The sequence below is a fragment of the Phoxinus phoxinus genome (assembly GCF_949152265.1).
Source record: "Phoxinus phoxinus genome assembly, chromosome: 18".
Taxonomy (NCBI): Eukaryota; Metazoa; Chordata; class Actinopteri; order Cypriniformes; family Leuciscidae; genus Phoxinus; species Phoxinus phoxinus.
In genome coordinates, this window is record NC_136893.1 from 29319487 (window position 1) to 29331723 (window position 12237).

General features: G+C 42.0%; 2 protein-coding genes across 5 annotated transcripts in view; one reads left to right on the forward strand and one right to left on the reverse strand.

Annotated features, from left to right (window-relative positions):
• Positions 1 to 209: 209 nt before the first annotated feature.
• Positions 210 to 4346, reverse strand: LOC306986258 (uncharacterized protein). 3 transcript variants are annotated; one of them, XM_079589317.1, is made up of 6 exons: positions 3152 to 4346; positions 2845 to 2973; positions 2523 to 2754; positions 2263 to 2397; positions 2087 to 2167; positions 210 to 1972 (listed from the first exon to the last, which is right to left on the reverse strand). In XM_079589317.1, exons 4-6 carry the CDS (start codon positions 2332 to 2334, stop codon positions 1724 to 1726), a joined length of 402 nt encoding a protein of 133 aa, XP_079445443.1. In that variant the 5' UTR covers positions 2335 to 2397; positions 2523 to 2754; positions 2845 to 2973; positions 3152 to 4346; the 3' UTR covers positions 210 to 1723. The 3 variants fall into 3 exon arrangements, with proteins under 3 accessions (XP_079445443.1, XP_079445444.1, XP_079445442.1); XM_079589318.1 differs by having other exon boundaries at positions 2845 to 2962; positions 3152 to 3185; XM_079589316.1 differs by lacking the exon at positions 3152 to 4346 and having other exon boundaries at positions 2845 to 2986.
• LOC306986257 (6-phosphofructo-2-kinase/fructose-2,6-bisphosphatase 1-like) overlaps positions 3907 to 12237 on the forward strand; it is a 37954-nt gene continuing 29623 nt past the window's right edge. Inside the window, exons 1-4 of one of the 2 annotated variants that reach the window (XM_079589314.1) lie at positions 3907 to 4018; positions 5637 to 5783; positions 5917 to 6021; positions 6662 to 6791. In XM_079589314.1, the coding sequence (XP_079445440.1) occupies positions 4001 to 4018; positions 5637 to 5783; positions 5917 to 6021; positions 6662 to 6791 (400 nt within the window). In that variant the 5' untranslated portion in view covers positions 3907 to 4000. Of the gene's footprint in view, positions 4019 to 4385; positions 4665 to 5636; positions 5784 to 5916; positions 6022 to 6661; positions 6792 to 12237 lie in introns of those variants that run through there. The other variant, XM_079589315.1, reaches the window with a different exon arrangement.

A 12237-nucleotide genomic window follows, 5' to 3' on the forward strand; every position in this document is an offset into this window, starting at 1 on the left:
ATTAAGTGTAATTAGTATATTTACTACTTCAGAGTCAGCGGAAGTGTTGCAGACACACAAAAAAAAAAATTATTAACTGCTTTAATATCTGATCAGAAGACACAGCACAGAGCACATATACACAAATTATGTGTAGCAACCTCAGAACAAACCTAAAAGTAGGTGAGCTACTTCTCAAAGTAAACTCCATAAATGCAAACACTGCAATCATAATGTATTAGCTTTCGATTCGAATTTGTTCGTTTTAAAGTGGACATTTCAAGCTTTAGCCTACATAGGCTATATTTAGTTTCAGTTCTCGCGCTCCAGTTCACGGAGATCATGAAAGCGCGCCTGATTGTTTTGTTTTATTTTACAAAAGCACAACGCTTTCTTGTTATTGTGAGTTTACACAAATAAAAGTAGTTGCGAATAATGTATTATTATTTTCTGTATGACCAGAAATGATAAGAGTAGTAGGCTATTTTAAGTTGTTTCACTGTTGATAGGAAAATGCAAGTGTTCACGTCCGCGGCTCCGTGCCATGTAGTGCGCGCGCTCCACACTCCACACATACCCTTGGATATGCGTCAAAATCTTGTGTTTATTTGTGATAATCTTAGCCCTGTATTATTATTGTCTAACCCGTATTATGAATGACATTTGACGAATTGCTTTGTTCCTTTTTTTGGATAAAAGCATCTCTAAATATGTAGCCTAATAAATGTTTTAATAATGATGATGATAATTATTATTATTATTTGCGTACACGGATCTCAAACACACCGCGTCTTCTAAGTCAGGTGACTGTAAATGCGCAAAAACTGTTTCCATTGCAGTTTTGCGAAATATTCCTTTTTGCACAGTTGATCGCAAGATTTGTGTGCTTTGCAAAGGACAGCTTGGTAAAAGGCAGGACACACCTTGGAAATGCCAGGCATGTAATATTCACTTGTGTCTTCAGTTGAACATTTAGTTCCTCCACATAGAGGAATTACAATAAAACAGATTGAAAAACAATTCTTTGTTTAGGCTTGCCTCATGATGGGCCATTGGGGGAGTGTCTGTCACACCCCGGGTCTGAATCTCATTAATATTGATGGGCCATTACCACTCCATGCATAACCTCTTCTGACAAAAAAATGGTCTTACAAAGTTTAAATCAATGTATTGTTTTATGTGAACGATTAGGCAGGATGTTTTTCACATCATTTTGAAGCCAGAACTCGAAGCGACAATATCCATTAGTCAAAAGTCTTCGGAACACATATTTAGTATGCGTTTTGTGGTCTATTTCAGCAACTCTCATTTTTTATTTTTCAATAACCACGCATAAACATTATTCTCTTAAAAATACAAACATGTACATACATGTTGCTCACATATTATGGTAGCCCCATTTGTGCTATATAGAGTGAATTTGCACCTTTGCCAGTAACATGTTTATAAATAACTGAAAAAAGCACAAATGTCAGGGCATTTCAAAACATCCCAAGGGCCCCAAAAACACCTTGGTCCCCAGGGTGTTAACAGTGCTCATTTGGATTCAACCTGACACAAAATTCAACTGACATAAAAAATACAAAAAAGTCTTCTGTAAAGACCACAACTATCAACTTAGGCAAATTAAAAACAATTGTGCAGAAAAATGATCATGTTTGCCCTCTCAGGAAGGATACGAGATCTTTCTGGACTTTCTGTCTCCAGCAGTGGAGAACACCCTTTCAGAAGGGGTGGAGGATGCTTAGACACAGAGATACTTCTCAGCTAGAGCTGACAACACTGGCAATGTGTCACTCTTCTTCCACCACCAGAAACTGGCACTGTCTTTGGTTGAAATGGGAGGAAGGCTTCTATAAAGCTGGATTTCTTGCTCCACTCTCTGGGCTGTGGAGACAGGGGGCTGCTGCTGCTGTGTGGAAAGCAGCTTGCTGTCCTCTTCTTCGAAAAGTTCCTCTAGGGCTGTCCTCTTTTTCTGCTTTACAGGTGGCGTCTGAAATAATGACATAACCACAAGCTTTAGTTTTAAATAGTTTAGAAATAGTGTAATAATCCCTGCCATGTGCCATCTATCATCAATGATCACAATTAGCTATAATAAACTTACGTAGTCCTCCTCTTCTTCTTCTTCTTCTTCTTCTCTATCCTCTTCTTCTGCCTGCCCCTGTGTATCTCTTGGCTCTGACAGCTTGAGAAGAAATTTACAGTGTAAGAAGAACCACAGAGCAAGAAGAAAAGGTCTCACAACAGATATATGCTAAAGCCATTGTCAAATTCAAATACCGTCTCAACTGCCTCTGTGTTTGCTGCCACTGCTGATGCCCTGACCCTGTCCCAGATTTCATCCCTGTCCATTTTAGATTTAAATATGGGATCTAACTCAGTGGCTTCCTCCAGGAATGCCTGGATATCATCACCCTTATGTTTAAAATGGAGGACAAACAACACAAATTTAGAGGAAAATGTGAATGACAATAAATAACCATTAGTGTATGTGATTGTCATATAGTAATTCACCATTACACACATGTCAGTGACTGTACCTGGTAACGTTTGGAAAGATCATTCCAGATGTTCTCCTTGACGTTCCTGACGAATGCAGAGTCGTCTGCCTGCACTGTGTAATGTTTGCGCAGTTTCTAAAGTATGGGCAATATCTGGCCACAGGTTGGACTTTTTTCGCTGGAGACAGCAAGTGTGGATGTGTAATGCGTCCTCATCAGCAGCACAAACTCCTCTGCTTTCCTCAGGTCCTCATTGCCCATTCTGGCCAGTCTGCAACATAAACAAAACAGAAAATATATATTGGCTAAACAACAACAAAACCCTTTTAAACATAACCCTATTTTTTCAAACATTATTTACTTCTCCTTCTCCATGGGCTTTCTAAGCCGTTGGTCTATAGCTGCAGCTGTTCACAAAATCTCTCCATCATCAAATACAGAGACTTCCATCTCGTCCTCACATCCAAAAGGAGCATGTGCTGGGGCAGCTCTCCAGACACACACACACACACACACACACACACACACACAAGATTATGAGATTACATTAAATAATGTAATATTACCATTACTTTATAATATATATTTTTTTATATATGTTACAATTTGTATGTCGTTGGCTTGCAATTAAAGAACAGTATTTAAACAGTAGGCCTATTACTACTTACTGAGAAGTTGTTGCTTTTCCTTCAGGACTACTTTAGCCATGTGGGATCTCTTTATCCATATGATCACAGAACGAATCCTTGCTGCCCAGTTGGAAACTGTATTGCAGTTGTACAGCTTCTCAGCTCCAAGGTTAAGTGTGTGCGCAAAACATGGAAACTTGATAATATTTAGCGTTTTCACAGCTACACCCATGTTTGCTGCGTTATCCACAGTTGCTGCCACCACCTTCTCTTTCACTCCAAACTCCTCCAAGATCCCCTCAATCTCCTCGGCCACAGCTGTCCCTGTTTGAGCTCTGTACACTGCTCTGGTTTGGAGGACTTTTTCTGTGAGGTAGTGGTCTTAACTGAAACTAGTCCATCCATCTGCTGTGATGGCTGCATGTGTGACATGTTTCAGGTCTGCGATCAGATTGCTCTTTTCAACCCCATACCAAGCAGGAATCAGATGACTTGTTAAACTGTTGAGAGTCTTTATCATCTTGCTACAGAAAATATATGGTAGGACTAGGAATTTAAAAAACAGAACTATACTGACATAAAAACATGCACTTTTTGGTCATGCATTTGTTATTTTCATTTGAAAAGACATGATGCTGGACAAAATACACCAAATTAAACAACCGAAATGCAGAGGCATCTAGTGTGGCAAACGGGTGCAAAGCTTTTACCACAAACTTAGTCACTGCTCGGTGACATTCGTTTATCCTCGCCGCGGTCACTTTATTCTTCCCTGCCTCTGTAAATGGAGTAGCTAGAGGTGCACGAGAGAGCTGCAGCCTCTGAACCGTGACTGTGTGAGAGCCAGCCAGACTCATCATAATCATCTACATCTGATGGACATGGACAATGGAGATTATCCGTATAGTAAAAGTTTACACAATGAAATGTCCTGCCTGGAGACAAGTTACCTTCGGCATTAATGACAGATGGCGTCCCGTTAGCTCCGCTGCTGCTTGACTCACTTGTGTCACTAAGTAGTAGTGTATCAAACACACGACAGTCCTGCAAATGAAGTGCATGCTGTGTGGCCAAGTGTTTCTGCATATTGGAGTATTTCCACCCTTTAACGAAATGGACCTTTTACAACTGTTGCAAGTGACTGTATTGTCGTCTTTTCGTGTGAAATATAACCAAACTTTAGAGCGCTTCTGCCTTGATGCCATGTTTGCCACTTTCTGAATCAAAACAACGCAGCGCGTTTGTGACGTCATGGCACATTTGTAACCAGCGGAACCGATTAGCGGAATTGTTAAGCAGGCATGCTAACGGTTCCAAGGAATTGATTCACCGGCACCGGTTCTGAAGAAGAATCGGTTCTCGATTCCATCCCTAGATGTGACTGTGAGAATATTTTCCCACCGGTTAATCGATGTGTGACACCGGCGGGGGCTTTTAAATCGCTAACTTTAAAGCGAAAGTAAAATACGGACGTCCGGTGGGAATGAACTAAAAAAACATTCACTCTATTCTGCTCGTTTCTCGCCGTGGACACGTTATTGCCCGTGCAGCCGTGAGCGTTTTAGTTTCATTTTAAACATAGCGCCATTTTGGGGGTGGGATTGCTTTAATGTTTTGTACAAAAGCACAATGTTGTGTTTTATTGCGAGTGTACATAAAAATAAGTAAACACTCATTTTGGCTTGTTTATGGTTATTTTTTTTAATATTGTTCTGTTCTGAATATCATTCAATTTAAATGGTTTGTTGTGGAATATTTTTTAGTGTATTTTTTACAGTAAGTAGGAATCTATAGAAGATTTCAGATCAATATATTTGTTTTCCTTAAAATTTAAATGAACACTAACTTTATTCTCATCTGAATTATAAATAATTTATTTGTGTATAAAATAATACTATGGATGGAAGGTAAAGAAGAATAGTAGTAAAGAGAAGGGAGTAAATACACACTCGTGTCTGTGCTTGCTACTTTATTTTATTACAAGACGTCAAAACATCATCACAATTTCTACATTTAGAAGTTATATCATTAGTAGGGTAAGGTGAATTCAGGTTGATTGTTCTTGTATACACAATTTACGCTACAATGCTACAGTATTGGAGAGAAAAGACATTGCACATTGATCTTCCAGTTGAGGGTCTTTCATGTGGAGAATTCTCCTCATGTTTTTGCATAATGATGCATTTAAAATTTAAAAGCCAAAAATGTCTTTATTAAAGTTCACAATGTTTTTGTAGATTAAAATAATGTTTTTCATTATGTTAGATTCTGTTTATTATCTAAACCTCTCTAATTCAGTCTCATATATCTGCAATGTTTTCAGTTTTTAAACACTTTTTACTTGTGTTTGAAGTTCTTAACTGAATTCCTCCTCCAAAGCGCAGTGAGTTGCTGGCCTGTAGAGTGTGCGTTGATCTGCATTAAGAATTCCCCCTGGAAATCTTAGACAATCAGGGTATCTTTGAAATACTTATTTATTTCAATATACTTTGATTTGGGACACACTGTTTTTTATTTGTGTCAGTTTGCTGCAGCTCTAGGGACATACATCAGGGGTCAGTACATCCTGGACCTGAAGATCTGGACCAGTCACATGAGGAGAACAATCCAGACTGCGGAGGCGATTGGAGTGCCATATGAGCAATGGAAAGCACTGAATGAGATTGATGCTGTGAGTAGTCCTGTTTAGTTGCACATATGAGACAGACCTAAGTGCCCACTGGGCAAAAGTCACAGTTGCTGTTTTGGTTCTTTTGATTTTGAATGATATATATTTGTCATGAAGTGCATGTGTTCATGTGCAGGGTGTGTGTGAGGAGATGATGTACGAAGAGATTCAAGATCACTTTCCTGAGGAGTTTGCACTCAGAGACCAAGACAAATACCGGTACCGCTATCCAAAGGGGGAGGTGAGTGACAAGCGACCTGAATAATAAGGCAGGGACTTTGTTAAAACTCACCTGGGCTACCATGTATGAAAGGACACTTTTGGACCTTGATTTTGATTGGCCAAACAGCATTCCAAGGGTGCTGATACTGAACAGCAATGGGAGATTTCAATTTTTAAAAAAATGTGGATGTTTTTATGTGTTTGCGTGTTGCACAGGCTGTCAGTCGGTGCATTACTGATAAAGGTTTTGCAGTGAGCCTTTCTGAAGATTATATTAGCCGCATTTCCATTACCCTTCAAATTTAAATTGCGAATTAAATATATACCTAATAGAAACACGCCAATTGAGCAAAAAATCCCATATATGGCAAAAGAGGTTTTACTTCTGAGGTGGTTTTTCAGGCAATTCGAAAAAGGACAATTTTGTAAAACTGCAATGGAAACAGTTTTTGCGCATTTACAGGTCACTTGATGTAGATGATGCGGTGTGTTTGGACAGAAGACGAGACAGAGTCCTTTATTGAACTCATAAAAGACAAAAGAATTATGGGAATACTAGATTCTAAACAACAAAGAATCAATCAATTCAATTTACGTTAAATGCAAAGGTTAATATATTTGTATCCTTCTTTTGTGTGTGTGTGTGTTTGTGTGTTCAGTCCTATGAGGATCTGGTTCAGCGTTTAGAGCCTGTAATCATGGAGCTTGAGCGCCAGGAGAATGTATTGGTCATATGTCACCAGGCTGTCATGCGCTGTCTGCTGGCATACTTCCTGGACAAAAGTGCAGGTAGAGTGAAACCTTGGAACATACTTTTGGAACATTAATTTACTCCAATACATGGGCTTTACAGAAAAACCCTGCAAACCCTGTTTGCAAACCCTGCTATTCCCGAAAGCATTGTAAGCTAGATTGTAGAACCACAGCAACTAATGGTCTCTACAACCAACTTGGCTCACAATGCTTTGAGAAATGCAGCCCTGGATTTCTGCATTGATTACTCATAAAAACAGTTGTGATCTTCATTCGTGTCTAAGAAAATGGCTCTAACAGCATTGCTGGGCGTTTGTTCATGGTTAGACAAGTTGTCTACAAATGGAGAAAATTCAGGACCGGTTCAACTCAGGAAGGTTGAACTGATAATGAGGTCCAGGTGACGGTGATTAGTAATCAGGTGACAATGAGCGTGTGCGCCAAGGAGGATTCTGGGGAGTGTGGTGCAGAGACAGATGAGGAAGACAGACGGTGATTGTGACATAACTCCCCCCTCTCGCTAGGCGCGACCCGCGCCGCAGACAACATAACACAGAAGGGAGGGGGGGTGGGCATCCTGGGACTCCAGGATGGTCCAGACGACCAAGGCAGAGCAGACTAGTCAGGGAACCACGGCGGAGTAGGGAACCACCCCTCACGCGGTCCTGGCGGAGACGACCCCTCGGGCGGCCATCGTGAAGCAGGCTGAGGAGGTGGCCATGGCGGAGCAGGTTGAGGAGGTGACCATGGCAAAGCAGGTTGAGGAGGTGACCATGGCAAAGCAGGCTGTGCCAATGGCCAGAGCGGAGACGGACCTTTGGGCGGCCTAAGAGGAGCAGGCTGCACTAGAGGACTTATTGCCCCCCAAAAAAAATTCTTGGGGAGGTTAACGGGCTAAGGCTCCGGGTAGGAGCCAGCAGCGAAGGAGTGTCAGAGCTGGATGAGACAGGCGGTGAAGGCAGGTCAGGACTGAACGAGACCAGTGGCGAGGGCGGGTCAGGACTGGGCCAGACCCAGGGCGAAGAGGGCTTTGAGCTGGGCGGAACCAGCGATGAAGAGGGCCTTGAACTGGACGGGACCAGGGATGATGAAGGTTTTGAAAACTCTGGCTCTGGCTCGGGGAGAATGATGCTTACAGACTCTGGCGGGCAGGCGACTGGCACTGGCTCTGGCTTGTCAGGGCCGATGAGAGGAGGAAGATCGCTGAAGTCATCAACCTCGGACATTGGCTTGGCGGGCACGACGCGGTCGGTCACAGGCGCGGCGGGCATGCCGCTCACAGTCTCAGGGGCGTCGGCCACGACGCATACTGCCTTGGTCTCGGCAGCTCTGGCTGAAGTGCGGGCTCGACTGGACTGGCGTGAAGTGCAGGCTCGGCAGACGGGATGAGAGGAGGACTCGGACACTGGATCGGGCTGGGACACTCGCATAGCGAGGAGGGTGTGTGTGTGTGTGTGTGTGTGTGTGTGTGTGTGTGTGTGTGTGTGTGTGTGTGTGTGTGTGTGTGTGACCCGAAAAGGCCGCCTTGGGAGATGGGGCATAGTGAAAGCACACTTTCTCTGCATCCTGCATCTCCGCAAGGTTGAGCCATAGCATCTGATCTAGCATTCGGGACAGGGCAGCGGAGACCACTTAAGCCCGATGCTCACGGCTGCCCGGGAAAGCAGCTCTGTATCAGCCTCTGTGTCACTCTCAGGCATTTTTTAAGAGACGCGATCCGCCGTGCAGCTCTTTTAGAGGAATTTGCTCTTTTAATAAGAACCTGCCTCTATCAGAACGCTGCTGATGCACCCAGGGGAGCTCTCTGCACTCATCTGTGCACACTGGAGAGAGACCACTGTTCTGTGCTGACGATCCAGCACCTTCTGTTTCTTTGCAGAGGGGAATGGAAACTGTCTCTTTAGAATCAAGAGACCTTGAAGAACAAAGCTGAAGTGTGTGTGTGCAGGCCTTATATTTAATTCAATTCAATTCAAATTTATTTGTATAGCGCTTTTCACAATACATATTGTTTCAAAGCAGCTTTACAGAAAATGCATTTCAGAAATGTACATACAAAAATACAGTTAGTTAATCATAAATTTAGGGCATAATATATCGCCGGCGTTGGGTCGTCTCGTCACAGGCGTCGAGTCGTCTCTTTGGGGCATCTGAAGTCTCCATGAGGGGCTGGATACATAACTGGAGCTGACGAACTCTATTTGAGTTATAGGGACAGGCGTCCCGAGATAACAACAAAAGAAGGCAGATGGGAAATAATTAGCGTAGCTGCTGTTCATAATATGAATGCATTTGATCTGATTTAACTGTAGTATAAAAGGTACGATGCATTATGTGAATGCTTGGCTAAAGAGATGCGTCTTTAATCTAGTTTTAAACTGGGAGAGCGAGTCTGAGCCTCGGACAATATCAGGAAGGCTATTCCAGAGTTTAGGAGCTAGATGTGAAAACGCCCTCCCTCCTTTAGTGGACGTAGTTATCCTAGGTACGACCAGAAGCCTCGAATTTAGCAATCTTAAAGAGCGCGATGGATTGTAGGGTGATAGAAGATCCCTTAAATACACAGGAGCTAAACCATTTAGGGCTTTATAGGTCAGTAACAATACTTTGTAATTGATACGGAACTTAATAGGTAACCAGTGTAGAGATGATAAAATTGGTGTTATATGATCATATTTTCTTGACCTAGTAAGAACTCTAGCGGCTGCATTTTGGACTAACTGTAGCTTGTTTACGGAGGATGCAGGACCACCAGCTAATAAAGCATTACAGTAATCTAGTCTCGAGGTCATGAATGCATGAACTAACTTTTCTGCATCAGAAACAGAGAGCATGTTACGTAGCTTAGCAATGTTTCTAAGGTGGAAAAAGGCTGTTCTTGTGACATTTGAAATATGATTTTCAAAAGACAAGTTGCGGTCTAGTATAACACCCAGATCTTTTACTGTAGAGGATAAAGTAACAGGACGTCCATCTAGATTAAGGTTGTATTGTAAGAGGTTTTGTGGGCAGTTTTTTGGACCAATCAGTAATACCTCTGTTTTATCTGAATTTAATAGAAGAAAATTACACGTCATCCAATATTTTATATCTTTAACACACTCTGTCATTTTAGATAATTTAGTGTTATCATCTGGTTGTGATGAAATATATAATTGAGTGTCATCAGCATAACAGTGGAAACTTATTCCATGTTTTCTTATAATATTACCAAGTGGCAGCATATAAATTGAGAATAGCAGAGGGCCTAACACAGATCCTTGCGGCAATCCATAATTTACTGACGTTATCTTTGATTTTTCCCCATTTAAATGGACAAAATGGTAACGGTCTGATAGGTACGATCTAAACCAGCTTAATGCCTGTCCCTGAACACCAGTGTAATTTTGAAGTCGATCTAAGAGTATTTTATGATCTATAGTGTCGAACGCAGCACTAAGATCGAGTAAAACTAGTATTGAGATACACCCTTGGTCAGAAGCTAAAAGTAAATCATTTGTAATTTTAACGCGCGCAGTTTCTGTGTGGCCTGAATCCAGACTGAAATTTTTCATAGATATCGTTTTCTTGCAAGAAAGAGCACAGTTGAGCGGACACAACTTTCTCTAGTATTTTAGACATAAATGGAAGCTCTTCCTGTCCTATAGTTGTAAACCGCTTTAGTTGTTCTTGAGGGGTGATAATTGAGGCTGAATCATAAGACGCTGTCAAAGATTGTACACAGCAAAATCCCCAGAGTTAAATTAACTCTGCTTTTAGGGGCTGCTTTTAGGGCCTTTTTATAACGTGACATACTGTCTTTCCACGCAATTCTAAAGACCTCTAAATTAGTTTGTTTCCATTTGCGCTCTAAGTTACGAGTTTCTCTCTTGATAACATGCGTAGCACTGTTGTACCATGGTGCTTTAGTTTTCTCTCTGACCTTTTTTAATCTAATTGGTGCAACAATTTCTAATGTACTAGAGAGAATGGTGCTCATACTGCTAGTCATTTCCTCTAGTTCCTCTGTTAGTTTGGGTTCACTGAGGAGCGGAGATAGGTCAGGTAAGCTATTCAAGAATCTATCTACAGTGGTTGGAAGGATTGTTCTACCTGGTCGATAACGCGGCGCAACATGACACATTTCAGCCGTACGTAGTATGCAAGTTACCATGTAATGATCAGTGACGTCATCATTTTGCGGTATAATATCTATACCGTTGGATCGGTTCCATATGATATAATTAAATCTAGAGTATGATTAAGACGATGAGTGGGACCACTAACGTTTTGCTTGACCCCAAAGGAGTTTAATAAATCTGTAAACGCAGCCCCTAACGCATCATTTGTTTTATCAACGTGTATGTTGAAATCTCCAACAATTATTGCCTTATCGACATTGACTAATAGATCTGCGAGAAAATCTGCAAACTCTTTTAGGAAATCCGCATAGGGCCCTGGAGGTCTATAAGAATATCTCTATAGATTGTTGCAACACCGCCGCCACGACCAATCAGACGGGGCTCATGCTTAGTATCCTGGCGGAGTGGACTCATTAAGACCGAAGTAATCATTTGGTTTAAGCCAGGTTTCAGTAAGACAAAGTACATCGAAGCTATTATCTGTGACCATTTCATTTACAATAACTGCCTTAGGTGTAAGCGACCTAATGTTTAGAAGACCTAGCTTTAAACATTGTTTTTGTTCACTAATATTGAGATTTTCTGGTTTAATCACAATTAGATTTTTCTTAGATCCTGCAGTAGATTTATTATTTGGCCTCACTAAACGAGGAATAGACACAGTTTCTATATAGTGTTCTACACTGGTACTTATATCACTTAATTTGGGACAGCAAAGAATGTGATTTGGACTTTGACTTACTAGTCATATGGTGTGTAACGTCTTGGAGATGTTGTCCGACAGAACAGCTGCTCCGATTCTGCTGGGGTGCAGGCCATCAGCACGGTAGAGCCTAGGTCGCTCCCAAAACAGATTCCAATTATTTACAAAGAGCAGTCTCTGTTCATTACACCATGACATTAACCATTCATTTAGTGCAAACAATCTACTGAACCTTTCTTGTCCTTGTCGGTACGTGGGAAGCGGTCCAGACACGACGATCTTTGCTTCAGGCGAAGTTCTGCGTACCGTCTCGATCAGGCTCCTGTAGTCCCTCTTCAGAACCTCCGTCTGCCGCAGCCTGATGTTGTTCACCCCCGCGTGCAGCACGACAGCTCCGACGCGCTCGTCACCGTTCAGGATCTCGGGGACCTGCGCAGCGACATCGAGAACACGAGCACCAGGAAAGCAGTGAGTGCGCACCTTATATACCCATATGTCTCGGGCATGCTCTGCAGATTCCACACGCCACTGGCCTTTTCTGAATACATTGGAGGAGTTTGGAGCTCTCAAGTATTTCGACACAACGTCGAAAATGACAGACAGAAAGAAAACAAAGAAATATTGATAAAGTGAAAGTATTTGTTTTCATTTATGGGGG

Coding starts and splice junctions, on each gene's coding strand:
- LOC306986258 (XM_079589317.1), bottom strand. CDS start 2,334: ATGGACAGGGATGAAATCTGGGACAGGGTCAGGGCATCAGCAGTGGCA. Junction 2,168..2,262: donor ACACAGAGGCAGTTGAGACG/GTATTTGAATTT, acceptor TTTCTTCTCAAG/CTGTCAGAGCCAAGAGATAC. Junction 1,973..2,086: donor AAGAAGAAGAGGAGGACTAC/GTAAGTTTATTA, acceptor TCATTATTTCAG/ACGCCACCTGTAAAGCAGAA.